The following is an 18,922-nucleotide window of genomic DNA, read 5'->3' as shown; positions in this document are numbered from 1 at the left end:
AACTTCAAGGGGGGAGGGGCGAGCCGTTAGGAGGGCGGGGTGCCCCCCTTATATGGTAGGGGAAACCCTGAGTTGGCCTAGATAAGACGGCCACATATATAGCCTGATGCCCCACTCCTTTTGGTGGGTTCGGATGGGCTCGCTCACCATGGTTCATTTCTATCGAACTACATGAAATAATGGTTTCACTGCATGATTGAAAAAGGCTTAAGAAATTGGAGAAAAAATACTTTTTCCCTGTAGCATCTCAGCCTAATGCCTTAGGAGTGTACTATCGAAAGGGAACTGCCTCATATGGTGTCGCCTGGTTTCTCTCAATACCGCATCTTTCAAATAATTAAACGATAATAAACGAAAATAAGCTTGAATTAACAATGAAAACATTTGTCTTCAATATAATTATGCTTTAGTCAGTCTTATCAACATCATTTACCGCTATCATGCTACCTCTTTTCATCCTCTTCTTGTTTTTTTCTGCTTTTGGCTAGCAGAAGGTTAAGTCTTCTTCCTGTCCCAGTTTGAAAACGGGGTCCCCCTCCTAGTGGGGATGCATATATATTGCTCAATGTCATATTAATAATGACATTTCTGATTGTTCAAATTGTCAGCTGTCGGCCTGCCCTATCGCTACACCTCTGGTTACGTAGCAGTGTCTGATTAGGGGTGACATGGGCTGACGATGTAATTGTTTCAGAAAATATACGGATTTGCTGTCTAATAGTTACATGAAAAAGCAAGGGTGCCATTTTCAGATTTATCCAGGACCTGGTTTCGAAAAATATTAGTTTCACTCTCCCTAAAATCAGTATCTGTGTGGACGAAACGCCTATATGATACAAAAGCGTATATACCCAGTGCCATTTCTAGGCATAGTCGAGCTAAAGTTCAAAGGCCAATTTAAGATAGTGGTACAGTAAATAAAGAGCACAAAATCAGTATTTTGTTTAAGCAGTATTTGTGGCGATTGATATATCAATTTGCAAGATTTGTCCAAAAGGTGTGCGTTTTTGCGCCAATGCATTGTTAAAGGATCAGTGTGTCATGTAATATTCCCATATAAACTTTAACAGCCAATTAAAAATATTGGTATATTAAAATTTGCTAATTTATGAGATCAAGACATCCTTTATTAATCCGCTTGGTCAAGTTTAATGCATCCTTACAGAGGCACAGTATACAGCTAAATGAGTCTCTGTGTAGACGGGGCCAGAGTCATTTAATAAACTGATTCATTCAAAACACTGAATCATTCAGTAACAAAACACTGCTGCATGCTTGAAGATTGCACAGTACTTCTGCTGTGATATCTGTTTGGAATTTGGAACTATTTTAGTTGGTGAAATGGAACAAAACAGTCAATATTGTGTCCAAAATGTAAGTATCTTAATTATGTGGCTACTGGTTTAATTAAAATCCGAGAAACAATTGCAATCGTGAGAATATTCATAACTACGTCATGTTTTAAAATAAAAATAAAAAAACATTTAGAATTTTCATTCTTTTAACTCTTCTTTGAGTTTCTTTGTGTTCTGTTCAGCTCTTTGCTAATTTCATACACTCATTTGATCCCATAAAAGTCTCTTTCAAAGAGACCGATAGCAGCGCGAGCCTAAACAGCACGACAGATACCAGAAATGCACTATCCATTATCAATCGCTGTTTATGCTGAATGTAATAAAATCAGAAGAATCGTTCTCGTGTTTCGATGCTTCACTGGTTATTTCTTTTTCCATTAAGTTTTAGTCAGGCAATTTGTCGGGCAAGTAAAATTCTCGAGCCATTTTTCAGTAAACTTGCATTTAAGTATTTTTATTAGGAAAACTTTATTCAAGACTTTTTAAGGACCCGCGGCCACCCTGAATAAAAAATTGTGCCATAACTAATTGACGCACACTGAGACCACTGAATAAAGACAAGACCAAATTTAGTGCTGAGAACATGCTTTATTGAATCATTAATACTCAAGGAGGTTGCATATATAGATAATACTACAATTCTACATAAAATCAAACCAAAGTGCAGGGCATTTAGGTACTAAACCATTTCTTTCCCATTGCACAGCAGGTGGAGTTGCTGTGGCACACTTTCTTGATGTTTGCCCAACAACTGATAAGGTGAATTCTAAAGCTAACACACAAACACACAATGCTTCAAAGCAATCCTCCAAGAGGAAGCTCTGCCTCTGCAAGGAAGTACAAGATATACTTTACTTATTGGCCAGGAGATGTTAATTTTGAAAGTTTATTCAAGCAGTCCCTTGCCAGAAACAGAGCACATTAAACATTTTTGCTCATAAAGTGCAGGCCGCTCGCACCTTGAGCTTGTCATTAAAACGGTGGTATGACATAGTCTGTCTGAACACAAGGCCTAGTCGCCCTGCTTACATGAGGGTAATATGCAAACAGCACTCAAGGCCTTACATTCAAGTAACAATGCATAAGAGTATGGTTATAATAACACTGCATGAGTAAACATGCAGGTATAACTTAGTCTCTTAGATTTAGTGTTAACTTCAACAGGGAGCCTCTCTACCTGTTGAGGCAATCTTAAGACTTCAACTTATTGTTGAGGCACAGAGTTTAGTTTCAGGTTTATCAAGGTATTCGTTCCATGTGAAACTTTCTCCTGATAAACATTTAGTTCCATTTGTTTCAGTTAATATTGTTATAAATAACAATTCATACATTTTCCATAACCGTTAAATTCGGCTATATACATTATGTACATGTCACAGAAAAATGGATCAAAAATCCTAAGTCATAATTATCCAATATGGCATATTTTATAATAACTTTAGACTTTAGTCTAGTTTGGCATAAATTAATGTCAAGTTTGGTAAATAAAAAAAAAGGTTATATTTACAGGAACAGATATCCAGGTATTTATCAAGACTTTTTTTCTGCTCATTTAATAAATAGAAAAGTCACTTAATAGAGGAAGGGGTGGGGGTAGAAATTATGGCTTTACTTTGATCTAATGCTGATGGTAACAGTTGCCATGTCAGATCCATGCTCATTGGAAAGTTTGAGTGTGTATGCCCCAGCATCACTCTCTTTCACACCAGTGATGATGAGTGTGGTTAGGTCCTCTGTGGTCTCAATATGGAACCTACTGCTTTCTTCCTCGCCAGGTAGTTTCTTTCCACCACGTGACCACTCAATACGAGGTGCTGGCTCTCCAGAGAAAGCACAGGCCACTGTTAGAACTTTTCCAGTTTCAATGCTGATATCTTCAGGAAGAGCTTCAATTCTTGGAGCTAAGCCTGTGAAATATAAATTTATTTAAAATGACATTCATCTATCTTATTTTAAAAAGTGGTATGCATGATCGGTTTTAATCAAATTTATCCTTACCTTGAGCACTATGGAGAGCTGCTCTAACTGAAGATTCTTCAACATGTGAATGACTTGACATTATACTGCTTGAGCTCATTGCATATACTGACTCCGATGTCATAGAGGACATGCTAGACATTGACATAGTTTCAAATTTCATCTCAGCCATTGAAGAACTGCTGAAGGATGCCTCTTGCATTGTGCTCTCCATGTGGATGGATTTAGAAGAAATGCTTTCATGCACACTACTAACAGCTGCACTGTCCCTCTTAACAACCATTTCGCTTCCCCCACGTATTTGGGATGACATGGATTCTGGAAAGAAAAATAAATAAATAAATAAAGCTTCTACATAAAGCACTGACACTGAGTAAAATGGGCATAAAGATTTTAAATGAATTGGAATTTATGCAAAAGGAAATGTACCTTGAACTGCCATTTGTGTAGCCACAAATGCAGTTACTTTTCTATAGATTGCTTGGAATACTTGACCAACAAAAGAAAATGATGTTCTTGACACTGCTCCTCCTTCACTTATGATTTCACAGGAGTATTCCCCTTGGTCGCTCTCTGAGACATCAGATATATAGAGACAGCAAGTTCCATCTGCAGATGAATGAATCTGGTAGCGACTACTTTGACTCAGTTTTCTGCTATCCTTGTACCACACAACTTCTCTTACTGAGCTCTCGGCAACAAAGATCATCTTAATTTTGTCTTCATAAGCTTCAGCTTTGAGTTGCTGAATGATCTTAGGTGGTGCTTCCTTTGAGGGGGTTGGAGTTTTCACTGTAAGTGGAGATTTAACTCTTTTAGGTGACAGGATTGGCTCAGGAGATTTGACTGTTGGTGGGGATTTGGCTCTCTGAGGCTCAGGAGACTTAAGTCCTGTAGGGGATTTAACTCTCAGAGGGGAAGCAACCGGCTCAGGAGACTTCAATGGAGGTGGAGATTTTACCCTGGGAGGTGAAACAATAGGCTCAGGAGACTTCAGAGCTGTTGGAGACTTTACTCTTTGAGGGGTGGTTGGTTCAGGAGACTTAATAGGAGGTGGAGACTTTACCCTCTGAAGAGAAGCTGCTGGCTCTGGTGACTTCAGTTTCAATGGGGATTTGACACCCTCTGGAGATTTAATTCGAGGTTCAGGAGACTTAACACCAGTGGGTTCTGGTGATTTAATTTGGGGTTCTGGAGACTTCACTGAGGGAACAGGAGACTTTACTGAAGGCTCCGTAGACTTTACCAATGGCACTGGTGATTTCACAGAGGGCTCTGGGGACTTAACTGATGGCACTGGAGATGCAACTGATGGCACTGGAGATGCTACTGATGGCTCTGGAGATTTAACTGATGTCACTGGAGATGTTACTGAGGGTTCTGGTGGCTTCACTTGTATAGGTGTACCTTCCTCTTTAACTATTTGTTTATGAATGGTTAAGGTAAACCTTGCTTCTTGCTTTCCTTCTGAATTTTCTACAACTACAGTGTAACTGCCTTCATCTGAATACTCAACTGATGAAATTTCAAATGTAGACTTATACTGTGTTGTAGACACATGAATACGGTGTGAGGAGACAATTGTTCTTCCCTCATGCATCCATGTGACACTTGGTGCTGGCTCTCCATCAATATCACAGACAAATCGTGCAGAGTCACCCTCAGATACAGTCAGAGACTGTGGTTTTGTGAGTATTTTGGCTGAAAGAGTAGCTTTCACTTTCTTTACTGAAACCTCAGATGTTGTTTCTGATTCTTTTACCTTTGATTCAGATGACACAAGTTTTTCCGATGTTGTATGCCTTTCAGAGGATGAATATGAAGCTGATGATAGGTATTCAGTGGATGCAAATCTAATTGGAGATGATGCAAGCTTCTGTGATTCATACTTTTCAAAGGCAGAAACTTCACGTCTCTCTGTCAATTTAGTTTTGGTTTCTTTGATCTCCAAGTGAGTTCTTGAGGCAGAGGAAGCTCTGATTGTTGATGAATGATAATAATCAGTTTTTGTTATATCAGGTACAAATGGCGTTGGAGCCTCTTCATCTCGACGTCTTGAAGAGTAAGTAGTAAATGCTCCACCCGAAACATCAAGAGATCCATAGTCTGATGCCTCACCCTTTGAATTTGTGCAGACAACACGATATGTGCCACTGTCCTCTTCCTGACAGTCATTAATCTGAAGAGACAGGACTCCACTCATATTTGTGAATTGGTATTTGCTGCTGTCTTGTATTTGTTGTCCATTATGGAACCACTGGATATCAGCATCTGGCTTTGATTGAACATTCAGTGTGAATTTAGTGTTTTGTCCACATGGTACACGGTGAGAACGCATTCTTACTGTGATACGTGGAGCATGGTCAAGACTAAAAGGCTGTTGTGTCACAACCTGGTACTTGCGCTCAGATTTGAGAGCTGCTTTCCTTGCTTCATATCTTGACATAATGTCAAATCTTGCAGACCTTTCAAATCTAGAGGAGGATCTGGAAGATCTTCTTTCAGTTGACACAGGACTTGGTGATCGAGGACGTGTCCTCTCAGGGGTGGGTGATCTTCTTTCAATAATTTCAACTTCAGCCTCTGTAGAGATGCGTGCACGAGGTTGTCTGATGAGTTCAGAGACAGGGCGCATCAGTTCAATGTATGTTGGAGATAATGATCTCCTCCTCCTCATGAAATGTGAAATGGGAGGAGGAGAGCCTCGAGCTTGCTCAGTTGTTGTTACATGTTTTGTCTCTTCTACGTGTCTCACTTCAGCTTTGTGAACTGGTCTTGGTGAGACATGATGTAGTGCAGACAGCTCAAAACGGACAGGGCTTCCACTGGGTGGGGAGGCAGAGAAGCCAAGCTCAAGTTCTTCTTCAAGCTCTTGCCTTTCTTTTTCAGTTCTCTTCATTGTCAGATAGTCCTCAGCCTCGAGGAGCTCCTCATCTGAAATATCTCCTAGTGAGCGCCTTCTCAGTCTGAATGATGCCTCTGACTCAGGGGATGGTGATCTTCTTGCTGGTCGAACAGTTTCTAAATCATCTTGTGTAAGTTTTGGAATGCGCCACTTTGGTCTGTACTGATCAGTTATTCTAGGCAGTGGCATGACATAAAATTGCTCCCATCTGGAAAGACGAATACGCCTCTGTCTCTTCTGAACAATTCTTTCCATTCTCTCAGGAATCTCATACTGGTCACGTAGTTTCTTGTACCATTTCATGTCAGATAGGGGCACAAAGTGTTTGATCAACTTATCTTCAATGAGAACAGTTGGATCATATGCACGAGCTTCAGGGATTTCGTAAGGCATACGTATCTTCTTCTCTTCCTCTTTTATTTTCTTTAGTTCTTGATCCTCTTTAACAGAGATGTCAAACTCACCCTGCACATTTTTGGTGCTGACTGCAGGTTTATATAATTCAGCAGCTTCCTTCAATGCTTCCTGTGCTACAGGGTTAAGTGTAACAACCTCTGCTGTTGAGAACTGTTGTGCCATTTTCAGTGTCTTTTCTATTTGGTTCCTTACATACGTCTGCCTCTCTTCCTCACTCTTGAACTCCCTCCTTTTGTATGTTATACGTTCAACTTTGAGAGCAGCTTGACAACTTGCTGATCCAGCTGCATTTGATGCAGTAACTCTGTATGTGCCGGAATCCTCTATGAGGGTTTCTCTGATATGTAGAACATGATGTTCTACATCCTCTTGAACAACTTCAACTTGTGGTCTGAACTCAAGTGGTTTCCCATTTTTCTCCCATTTCAGGATTGGTGCAGGGATTCCAGATACTCTTAAGTCAAAGCGGACGCTTTGACCCTCAACACACTCAATATTAGCTAAGAGACGTTTGAACATTGGTTTCATACTGTCCTCAGCAACAACATGTGGTGTTACAGTGAGACGGGCCTTGCAACTGTCCTCGCCAAACCTGTTGTTTGCTACAACAGTGTATTCAGCGTCATCACTGAGGTCAACATTGTGTATCATGAGTTGATAAAGACCCTTGTCACTTGTGAATGTGTATTTTGTAGGATCTGGTTTGATCCTGTGTCCGGCCTTTAACCATGTAACACTTGGCTCTGGATGGACTGTAATTGTTACACCAAAGCGCACATCTTCACCAATGTATGCTGCACGGTTGTACAATGGCAAAGTAAACTCTGGAGGCCTCTGCAAAATTTTTGTTTTGTCAATTCTACGCCTTGGTTTCTTGAGCGAGCGTCCCAGATAGTATTCTCGGAAGGACCTAACGGTCTCAACAAACAACTCAGCATATGCATTATCCTCCCTGTCTTCACAGACAACTTTGCATCTATATAATCCATCGTCACATTCTTCTATGTCTTTAACATAGATGCTAGCAACTCCATTAACATAACTGATTTCATATTTGTGGCTTGCAGTCAGTTTGCGGGAACCAAAGTACCAGGTCACTTCGGTGTTTCTGTTGTAGTTCTCAAGGCAGCACACAAACCTGATATGTCCTCCCTCTTCAGCAGAGCAATGCATGACGGGACCCGCTCTCAAGCCTTGATCAGGATGTCCAACTTTCACTCTGCCAATGGAAACATTTCTCTGGTTTCTGTAGCCACCACCATAGGCAACACGAGCTGCTGAAATAACAGTGCTCCATTCCCTTTTCACCAGTGATTGGTAGTATCTTCTGTGTCTCAAAGTCTTGATGACCTTTGAACTAACATGTTCCAATTTCGACTTGAGCCAAGGGTGCTCCAAAGCTTCAGAGGCAGTCATACGTAGCTTGCGGTCTTTAGTCAACAGTCTGTCGACAAAGTCCATACCTTCAAGGCTGGTCTCTTTAAAGGCTTCACTGTCAAACACATACTCTGCATTTGAAATGTGCTCAACCATTTTCTGGTGTGATTCAGCAGCAAATGGATTAAGTCCACTAAGGAGGATATATGCAAGAACACCTACAGACCACATGTCAGTGGCAGTGGTGACAAAATCACTGTTGTGGATTTCAGGTGCACAGTACTCAGGGGCAGTGAACTGAATCCTGATGTTTTCTCCAGGTGTAAGCAACCTAGCTTGACCCATATCAATGATCTTGATTGTACTGCTCTTCCTTGTAGAATAAACAATGTTATCAGGTCTGATATCAAAATGACAGTAGTTGTGACTGTGCAAGAACTTAAGGACTCCACACACTTGTCTCATATACCGAACAATTTCTTGCTCTGTGAGGTCAAAGTTTGTACCAAGACGCTCAAAGATGTCCATACCAGATATGAATTCATAGATAAGGACGTATTCTTCCAGGCTATCAAAGGATTCATGAAGATAAACAATATTTTTATGTCTTGCAATATTGAGTGTCTCAATTTCTCTTGCAACCAGTTCTCGATCAGCACCTTTAACTTTGATGAATTTTGCCAAGAATGTCTTCTTGGAGCTTATTTCCACACAGCGATGTACAATGCCAAAGTGTCCATTTCGTGCAAGTTCCTCAGAGACTGTGTACAGAGATGGCAAAAGTTTGACTTTTGAATGTGGTGCTTCCTCCTTTGTAATCTCTCTTGTTTCATCCACTTCCTCATCATAGTTTCGAATAGCTAACTTGTCTTCTTTTGTTGTCACAGGATCAGTTGGCACAGATGGACCACTCAAGCCAAAATGGTTTTCTGCAATCACACGGAACTGGTATTTTGTTTTGCCAAAGAGACTCATCACGGTGTATTGGGTCTCACATGTCTGAGCAACACGAATCCATCTGTCTCCAGTGGTAGGGCACTTTTCTATAATGTAATTGATAATTTCACTTCCACCATCATTTCCAGCACTCCACGTGAGAGTGAGTGTATCTCTGCCAATATCGCTGACTTTAACATCTTTTGGTGGATCAGGGACATCAGCAACAGCAAGTTCAACTGTCTGTTTATCCACACCAAATCGATTTTTGGCACAAATTATGTAGTAGCCGGAATCCTTCCTTTGTACTCCCTTTAGGAACACCAGGGAGGTGAAAGATCTTGTGATAATTACTTGATGATAAGCTGTATTATTAATCATCTCTTGTCCCTTTTGCCAAGTCACAACAGGATCAGGCTTGCCACTAATGGGAATCTTGATTGTAACGACTTCACCACGAATGGCATGAACAGCTCCCATGCCTTGGAGATTTAATGGCAAGTGAATCTTGGCAGGAACTAGAAAATAATAATAACAAAAGAACAATCATAAGACAAAAGATAAATGCTGCAGGATTATAAAATATACAGATTTTGGTTTCAAAACAAAAATGTTTTAATACTTACCCTCAACCTCTAGGTTCATACTTTTGGAGATTGACCCGAGCTGATTAGTAGCTCTAATTTGGTAAACACCTGCATCATTCTCATCAGCATTGCTGATTACAATTTGGAAGTAACCTCCCTTGAATTCTTGGACCTTTATTTTCTCTCCATCAGGTAAAACTTCTTTGCCGTTCTTGAACCATTTAACCACTGGGCTGGGATGTCCGATAACCTTTGTGACAAATGTTGCGGTTGCCTTGTATTTTACACACATGTCTCTCAATTCTTCTTTGAAGAATGGGGCACGGAGAGCTGTATCTGATTTTGGAATGACTGGTTCTGAAATCTCACTCCAGTCACTCTCTCCACCAATATTTTCACATTTGACACGGAATTCATATTCAAAACCTTCAAGAAGGCCTTTAACAGTGTAAGATGTCTCATGGATTTCTTCTGTAGTAACTGCAATCCATTTGTTCTGTTTTTTCTCTCTTTTTTCAAGGAAATAGTTCTTAATTTTGGCACCTCCATCACTGGTTGGTGCTTTCCAAGAAACAACACACGAATCCTTTGTTACAGAAGAAACAAATGGCTGTTGTGGGACTCCAGGTTTCTCTGTTTAAAGAAATAAAGAGGAATACATTTGATAAGATAAATTAAAAAAATATGTTTGACGATGTATACTTTATTTAAAAAATATATATCTTTTTAGACTGTTAAAGAGCACTAATCCATGAAACTTACCAAATGGACTCTTGATGATAACAACAGATGGAATCTCAAGAGGTTCACTTATTCCATACTGATTCTGTGCAGAAACCCGGAAGTAATATCCAGCACTCTCAGTAAGGTTTGGAACACGGCATGTGGTTCCTGAGATAGCTGATGACACAAGATGCCATTGTTCACCTTCTTTTGCTTCACATTTCTCTACAATGTAATTTGTGATCAATGATCCACCATCATCTTTGGGTGGTTTCCAGCTAATGATCACAGAACTCTTCAAGAGTGCATCAACAACAATTGGTCCTTCAGGTATTACAGGTTTATCTGAAAAATCAAACAGGGACAGTATTTGTTACATTTTACAACATATTTTCATGGGAAAAAAATGTCTATTGCCAGTTAGGTATTTATCTTTTATTAAAAACAGGCTTCAGTTTACCTTGGATTTCAACACGTAGAACAGTATCCACTGTGCCAAATTTGTTGCTCATTTGCACCTTATATTTTCCAGCATTTGTCTTACGCTGGACATTTCTGATAACTAAGTGAGTGTAACTTTCTGTGTTTTCAATTATGACATTCTCAGATGGATTGAGAGGCTTCTTGCCATAGAACCACATGATTTGTGGAATGGGGCGACCAATATAGACAACATGGAGACGTAGGCTTGTTCCACAACCTGCATAGTATTTTTCCTTTAATGGGAATCCAGGATGGAATTGTGGTGCAGCCTGCAAAAGGAGCTTGCCACTGGTCTCAATTTCACCTGCCTCATTGATAGCTCTACATGTGTACAAGCCTTCATCTTCTTGCTCATCTGTAAATACTGTTAGAGAGTGATTTCGTCCATCAGAGCTCATCTTGTATTTTCGGCTCAGGATCAACTCCTTTCCATATCTATACCATTTGATTTCAGGAAGAGGTCTTCCAATAATTTGGCATGTCATTGTTCCAGACTCTCCTAGTTTAGTGGTAATTTCTTTGATTTCCGCTTTCAGGCATGGAGCTTCTCCGACTAGAGGATAAATTGAACATGTTAGTCACTTTGCATACTTTGTGAATGTTGGTTTCAGAAAAAAGTAAATTTTATTAACTTACCACTCAGTTTGGTTTTAATGCCCATTGCTGTTCTTCTTGGTCTACCTAGTCCAGTTTCATTTTCAGCAAACACTCTGAACTCATACTCCGTAGCTTCCATGAGTCCACCCATGGTAAACTGTCTGTCCTTTGAACGCTCTTTGTTGCATTTTTTCCAGGCACTTTCACCTGCTTGCCTGTATTCAATCCAGTACCCAAGGATCTCCTTTCCACCATCAGATTCAGGACGTAACCAGTGAATGGTTATGCTGTCCTTGGTTATAGAGATGATGTCAAACTCACCGGGTTGGCCTGGCTTATCTGTTGAAAACAGAGAATAGTTTAAGCATGTAAAAGTACTTTGTATACTTTTTCTTAAGGCAAAATATTAACTTTTTTGAAAGGGAGAGGGGGAGGGTTACATACCAAATGGATCTTTGCAAACAACTGACTCGGATACAGGTCCAGGCTCACTTTGACCAACATCATTTTGAGCAATTACACGGAATTGGTACTCCGCATCAGGGATGAGACCAGTGAGAGTATACATTGTCGTCGTGATATGAGTCTTGTTATGACGCACCCATTTCTCAGTGGAAACCTCTCTTCTCTCAACATAGTATCCAGTTACACGAGATCCACCATCATCCTTTGGCCTTGACCAGGATAGGCCAACCGTGGTCTTTGTAACATCCATGATTTCTGGAGGGAAACTAGGAGGTTCTGGTGGACCTTTATGCAAAACAAACAAAACAATACAATAATCATTGTTATTTACAATAATTTAAAAGGGGTTATTAAGAAAGATGTTAAAAATAGCAAACATAAAAATGCTTACAAAGAGGAGTCTTTGGTGTAACAGATTCGTCAGATTTCAGGGATTTGCTTATACCAAATTGATTCTCTGCTGTAACCTTGAAGTGATATTCAACATTTTCCTTCAGTCCCTTGACCACAAGTGACGTATCAACCACACGTGAGTCAACAGTATACCAAGCTGCTTTAGGCACCTCTCGCCTCTCCACAATGTAACCAAAGATATCAGAACCTCCATCATCTGAGGGTGGTCTCCAGCTCACTCTGACTGAGCGTGTCTGAATATCATCAAATTCAAGAGGACCCTCGGGTGGATCTGGGCGCCCAATAACTTTAACCTTAATATAGACAGCCTTCTTTCCACATTTGTTTTCCAACACAAGGTCATAGGTGCCAGTGTCATCTCTATGTGCTTCCTTAATCACAAGCTCAGTACGTTCTTCACTGGTTGCAATCATAGCTCTATGAGAAATGTCACGACCTTCCTTTGTCCACTTGCATGTTGGTAAAGGTTTGCCCCTGATGGGCACAGATAGCCTGATGACACCACCTTGTCTGACAACATAGCCTTCCTGGTAGATTTTATCCAGCTCAAAATCAGGATATTCTGAAAACAAAATACAGTTTTTACAAAACAAATATGTTCTGCCATATACATATAGGACAGGATGATATATATTCATATTCTTTTCATTATTAATTATTTCATCTTACCAAGCATTTCTGTAACTTTGACCACTCCTGGAATCTCAGCTGGTTCTCCAGCTCCACCAGCATTACACGCCATCACACGGAACTTGTATTCAGCTCCCTGAGGCATGTGTGTCAGAGTGTATTCACAAATCTTTGTTGGTGTTGTGTTGCATTTTGTCCATTCAACCTGGTCAACCTTCTGCATCTCAATTAGATAGCCAGTTATAGTAGCACCTCCCTCTTCCTCTGGAGGACACCAAGCAAGTGAAACTGATGTTCTTGTGGTATCTGTGACTCTTGGGTTCAGTGGAATACCAGGAGGCTCTGATTAAAAGGAAAATTTAACATATTGGTCATGTTTGTTCTACGGATATAACTAGTTTTCCAATTTGATTTACTTGTATTTTTCGTTTGTACATACCAATAGGATCCATTGCAATAGTTGGTTTAGAGTTTGCACTTGGTTTTCCAGAGCCTCTAGAGTTGATCGCTGTAACTCTATATTCATATTCAAGACCCTCTATAAGTCCTGTGGCTCTGTATCTTGTCATGGTCACTGTATTCTTATTTATACGAATCCATCTGTCAGATCCAGCCTCTTTTCGCTCAATAATGTAGCCAGCAATAGTAGAACCACCATTATCCTCGGGTGGTGACCAAGTAAGAGTCATGCCATCATGAGACACATCAAGTATTTCAGGTGTGTTGGGTGCTCCAGGTACAGCTAGAAAAAAAGAAAGAGATTAATTAAACACATAAAAAATGTATTAAATGTAAATATAAATAGAAAGCAACAGAGGTAGGAAAAGCATACTTTTGCCACTCTTGCACTCAACAACTGCAGATTGCAAGAACCCGCCAATACCAAAACGATTTGTTGCAGCAACACGGAATACATATTCAGTTCCTTCCACAAGTCTTGTAAACTTGAACATGGGTCTTGTGACAGATTCAGACACTGGCATCCATCCAGGTCGATGTGCATCCCGCTGCTCAACAACGTATCCACTGACATTTGCACCTCCGTCTTTCAGTGGTGGTTCCCAGCAGCAGGTCACAGATGTGGCATCAATCTCATCAATTTTCATAGGCCCAACAGGTACTCCAGGTTTATCTAGGGATGAAATACATTTGTTAAAATTTAAAAACACTTTATATGAAGCTACCAAAAAACTGTAGGGAAAAGTAAAATATTTCTCACCAAGAATGATAACTTTGATGACCTCAGTTGCTGTTCCAGTGACATTTTTCACTTCAAGAGTGTAGTCACCAGTATCATCAATTGTGGTTTCACGGACTGTCAGTTTAGTGAATTTAGCAGTTGTCTCAATTTTGATGCGGTCAAGCTTGTCCTTCATCTTGGCTCCACCAAAGAACCATGAACACACTGGTGCAGGTCTACCTTTAATGGGAATGTTGAGCACAATTGGCTTACCAGCTGGCACATTGACAATCTTTTGTGGGATGCCGGTCAAGTCAATCTTTGGCATGACTGTAATTTAAAGAGAAATAACAATAATTAAAGTGTGAAACAAACAATAAATACTATAAAACATTAATTAATTACTGCTTCACTCATATTATACAGTAGTTGTAACGATATCTTACCTTTCTCTTCCTGTATTGTTACAGGTGTCATGAGATCTCTCGGCTCACTGACACCTCTGCTATTTTCAGCTCTGATTCTGAAGAGATATTGCTCATTTTCATTCAGTGAGACAACTGTGTGCTGTAGCACAGATGGTTTCGCATTAGCAACATTCATCCAGCGGTCACTTCCAGTTTTGCAGGCTTCAATAACATAGCCAGAAAGTCTGCTGCCACCATCATGAAGTGGTTTTTCCCATCCAAGAATGACAGTAGATTTTGTGGTATCAATTACATACAAATCTTGAGGAACAGATGGAACTTCACAAACCAATACTGGATCAGTAATTTCACAAGGTTCTCCAATACCATATATGTTCTCAGGCAATACCCTAAAGAAGTACTGTATTCCTTCTTCCAGTCCAGTGATTCTGTATAATGTCTTCTTGCATTCTGTTGTCACTGTTTTGTAAGATTTCATTGAAGCTTCTCGCTTCTCAATTATGTAGTTGTTGATGTGAGCACCTCCATCAACAGTAGGCACATCCCATGTGATTACAACAGACTCTTTTGTGTAATCTTTAACATTTACTGCACCACATGGTCCAGGAGAATCTACAAGATAATTTTTAAATGGCTTTAAGATTCTGTTGCTCTAAGTAACATATGGCTTAATTATTTAGTGAATGCACAGTATTCATTATTAATTGCAGAAAATTACTCACCATAAACCTTGACAAGAATGGTAACTATTTTCTTGCCAGATGGATTTTCTGCCTCTATTGTGTATTTTCCAGCATCATAACGATGAACCTTTTCAACTATTAAAGTTGTAGTATTTTCTGTAGTATCTATGAATCCACGGGATTGTAGGTCAATTCCAGGCTTTCTCCAGGTAATAACTGGTGCAGGTCTTCCAGTTGTAGCTACATGAAGACGTAAAGTGTTGCCAGCTCTGATGCAAACAGTCTTCTTCAGTTCGTCAGGTAGCTCAATATCAGGAATTTCTGAGAGCATAGCAATAACAAATTTAATTCATTAAATACACATTAAAAAACAGGCCTTCAGGAGCATTAATAGCTTGATGGTGGCTAATTAACCATGTAGACCTTTAAAAAATCTTACCGATTCTTTCTGAAGGTGCAGACTCAATACTGCCTTCACTAAACTCTCCAGTACCCATAGCATTGACTGCAGCCACTCTGAAGCTGTACTTTTTGTTACTTGTCAGACCAGCTACTGTGTACTGAGTACTTGTCAGAATCTTCTGGGTGGCTCTATACCATTGCACTGTTCCCTCTTCCAGAATCTCAACAACATAGCCTGTGACATCGGATCCTCCATCATACATTGGTCGTGTCCACGTTATACTAATACTGTGCTTTGTGGTGTCTGTAACACGAGGAACTGATGGTGGAGCTGGGGTATCTGTAAAATTAGAGGGCAGGTTAGACATCTTACTATTTTTCTGTTTAATAGGAATCTCGATGCAAAGCCAACAATATGATACATAACAGATACATATGAAGCAACTATCAATGCGATGTGATACGATTCACACGTTACGATGCAGTGCAATGCAATTTTGATTCAATTCGATTCAACAATGCAATTCGATGGAAAAAAAATATGATCACTTCTAATGCATCGAGGCCTGTTTCATAAGGCTTATTTCAGTTAGTTTGACTCATTGTCAAATGATTTTGTTCCATAAAGCAAATTTAACATTGACCTAGATCAAGCTTGGTGGCAAATTATGCTGGGAAACTGACCTGGTCTAAAGCAGGTTAACTGTCAGACTAAGCTAAGCTTCTCCACTGACCAATAGGAACACAATGATATTACTGTCTAACATACTAATATGTTAACTTTTTTTTATTTTTATAGTTTCTAGCTATGCAGCCTTTCTCTCTGGTTTTATGACAGCTGTACCTTTTATAGATTGCAGAACAGATAGCAGAATATTAGAACATTGTAATCTAAAATTGCTCTTTAAAGCATTAAAATAACTAAATTAAAAGTTAAATCACTTAATTAAAATTAAAATAAAGAAAGAAAAAGACTATTTTAACTATTTTTAAGAAACACACATTAACTAATTTGAGCTTAATTAGTACTGTAACCTATTACAATAGTCCCTTTACAGTTACTGTCCCTTTACAGTTACTGCTAACATAAAAATAGACTTATATGTAGGTTTAAAATTCTATAACATTTTTTGTTTTAGCAAAATGTATATTTTACGCGCTCGTTGCTCTTGAATGCCTCGCCCACTCCTGACACAAAAATTAATAAATTTGCATGAATTTCTAACATTTACAGATGAAAAATATACCTGTGACATGTCAGTTATGCACTGAGAAAAACACAATGTCTGAAATGCATTAAACAGTGCAGATCTATTGGCTGTTTGTCATTGTTGATCGATTTGATCCATGATCGACCTTAGTGCTGCTTAAGAATAAGCATGCACAAATAAGTGAGATTGTTTTAATTATTATTATTTATTTTATTTTTTTGTCGTTTATGGAACCGCTTTAGCCCCGATTTATTTCTTAGGTTATTTAAAGTCAGGTTTTGGATTTTAATCCCCACTTTTCCTCGGGTCTCTGTGATGCATAAATTCACGTAGCAGCAGTGTGATGAGAGAACGCCCTTGAGAATCAGTATAGAGATGAGAAATCAATCTACATATAAAATATTGGTCACAGATTATTGGTCACTTTCTAAACAATAAAAGTATAGCGCATGTACTAGTAATGATATATTAATAAAGTAGTTTTTACCAATGCAAATATGTTAGTAACGATGCATCCCATGCACAGTTTTTAAACCGATGCATCGCATTGTTAACGTTTTTTGCCGATGCACCGGGGAACGAATCGGGGAATCTTACCATCCCTAGTGTTTCAGAATTTTATTAAGGCATACAGGTCAGTGTTACTTACATGTTGGGTCTTTACAGTGAGCGTACTGAGATGCATCACTTGGAACACTGGTGCCGGCAGCATTGACAGCTGAAACACGGAACTGATAATCGCTACCCTCAAGGAGACCAGTGATTTTGAGACGTGTATCATAAATGGTGTAGGTTTTGTTCACTCTTGTCCATCTAACACTACTCTTTTCACGCTTATCCACAAGGTAGTTTTTGATTTCACTTCCACCATCACTCTCTGGCTTCAGCCACTCAATAATGACATGTTCTTTTCCAACAGCAGTGATCTCTGGTGCTTCTGGAGGTGTTGGAACATCTATAATGTAAATTACAAACATTTATTAATACATTATCCTTCTTACTGCGGGTAAACTATAAGTCTTAATGAAAACATTAATACATAATCCTACTTACTGTAAGCATTTCTTGCAATAACTGGTTCAGACTCTAAGGGTACACCAGGCCCATACTTATTTACACCTCTGACACGGAATATGTATTCATTGTTCTTGATCAGTTTTGTGCTGACGCAAGACAGAGTCTTGCATTCAGCTTCCATGATGACCCAGTTGAGTCTGCTGGTCTCACGTCTTTCAACAATATAGTGAGTGACACGATCTCCTCCATCCTCCATAGGAATCTTCCAGGAAACTGTGCATTTCTCTTCTGTGACCCTGCTAATTGTTATTGTACCCTCAGGTGGACCAGGTGTATCTGAAATAATAACAGATTTTCTCATGAAATATACAGCCAATAAAAGGTATTTTGAATGAAACAGTATGTGAAACAGTTCTTACCAAGTACTTTAACATTGACAGCAGCTGTTTTGATTCCACTTGCATTCTTCACAGTAAGGATGTATCTGCCAGTATCATTTCTATCACATGACTTAATGATTGCCATCGCTCTTGTACTTGTGTATGTCAGTGAGTATTTCTCTCCGAGATCCAATTCCTTGTCACCCTTGGCCCAAAAAACTTTAGGCTCTGGTTTTCCACCAACAGCAGCATCAAGAACCAGGTCTGATCCTGCTCTAATAGTGATGGTCTCACCCACAAGTTTACTATCCAGCTCAGCCTTTGGTGGTGCTGAAATAAATAAATAAAATGCATTTACAGATATTCATAATAATTGATATGTGTGTTCCTACACATACTGTAAATATGCATCAATTAAGCAAAACATCTTACTATATTCATCTTTGCATGTGATAAGTCCTGTTGATTCAGATGGCATACTGTGGACTCCAGCACCATTTCTGGCAATAACACGGAATTCATACTGCTCCCCCTCACTGAGTGATATAATAGTAAAATAGTTTTCTGTGATTGTAGTGTAGTTGCACTTCAACCAACGAGCTTCTTCATCATCACTTAATGCCTTGCGTTCAACCACATATCCAACAATCTTGCTGCCACCATCATTGAATGGTACAGACCATCTTATAGACACTGATGTCTTGGTTACATCATAAACCTCTGGTTTGCCGGGTGGATCTGAAAATGCAGACAAA

General features: G+C 39.5%; 1 protein-coding gene across 1 annotated transcript in view; it reads right to left on the bottom strand.

Moving 5' to 3' along the window:
- Positions 1-1,923: 1,923 nt before the first annotated feature.
- The window catches only part of ttn.2 (titin, tandem duplicate 2), a 159,728-nt gene continuing 142,729 nt past the window's right edge, over positions 1,924-18,922 (bottom strand). Inside the window, exons 217-236 of the mRNA XM_052606767.1 lie at positions 18,600-18,905; positions 18,207-18,497; positions 17,824-18,123; positions 17,420-17,725; positions 15,597-15,899; positions 15,197-15,478; positions 14,493-15,086; positions 14,086-14,376; positions 13,699-13,998; positions 13,306-13,608; positions 12,906-13,208; positions 12,214-12,798; positions 11,802-12,107; positions 11,397-11,696; positions 10,738-11,313; positions 10,317-10,622; positions 9,594-10,187; positions 3,762-9,485; positions 3,354-3,650; positions 1,924-3,262 (exon numbers count right to left, since the gene is read on the bottom strand). Of these exons, the coding sequence (XP_052462727.1) occupies positions 2,964-3,262; positions 3,354-3,650; positions 3,762-9,485; positions 9,594-10,187; positions 10,317-10,622; positions 10,738-11,313; positions 11,397-11,696; positions 11,802-12,107; positions 12,214-12,798; positions 12,906-13,208; positions 13,306-13,608; positions 13,699-13,998; positions 14,086-14,376; positions 14,493-15,086; positions 15,197-15,478; positions 15,597-15,899; positions 17,420-17,725; positions 17,824-18,123; positions 18,207-18,497; positions 18,600-18,905 (12,566 nt within the window). The 3' untranslated portion in view covers positions 1,924-2,963. The remainder of the gene's footprint in view (positions 3,263-3,353; positions 3,651-3,761; positions 9,486-9,593; positions 10,188-10,316; positions 10,623-10,737; positions 11,314-11,396; positions 11,697-11,801; positions 12,108-12,213; positions 12,799-12,905; positions 13,209-13,305; positions 13,609-13,698; positions 13,999-14,085; positions 14,377-14,492; positions 15,087-15,196; positions 15,479-15,596; positions 15,900-17,419; positions 17,726-17,823; positions 18,124-18,206; positions 18,498-18,599; positions 18,906-18,922) is intronic.

Source organism: Carassius gibelio, chromosome A9 (genome assembly GCF_023724105.1).
Source record: "Carassius gibelio isolate Cgi1373 ecotype wild population from Czech Republic chromosome A9, carGib1.2-hapl.c, whole genome shotgun sequence".
NCBI lineage: Eukaryota > Metazoa > Chordata > Actinopteri > Cypriniformes > Cyprinidae > Carassius > Carassius gibelio.
This window is presented reverse-complemented; position numbering and strand designations above follow the sequence as displayed.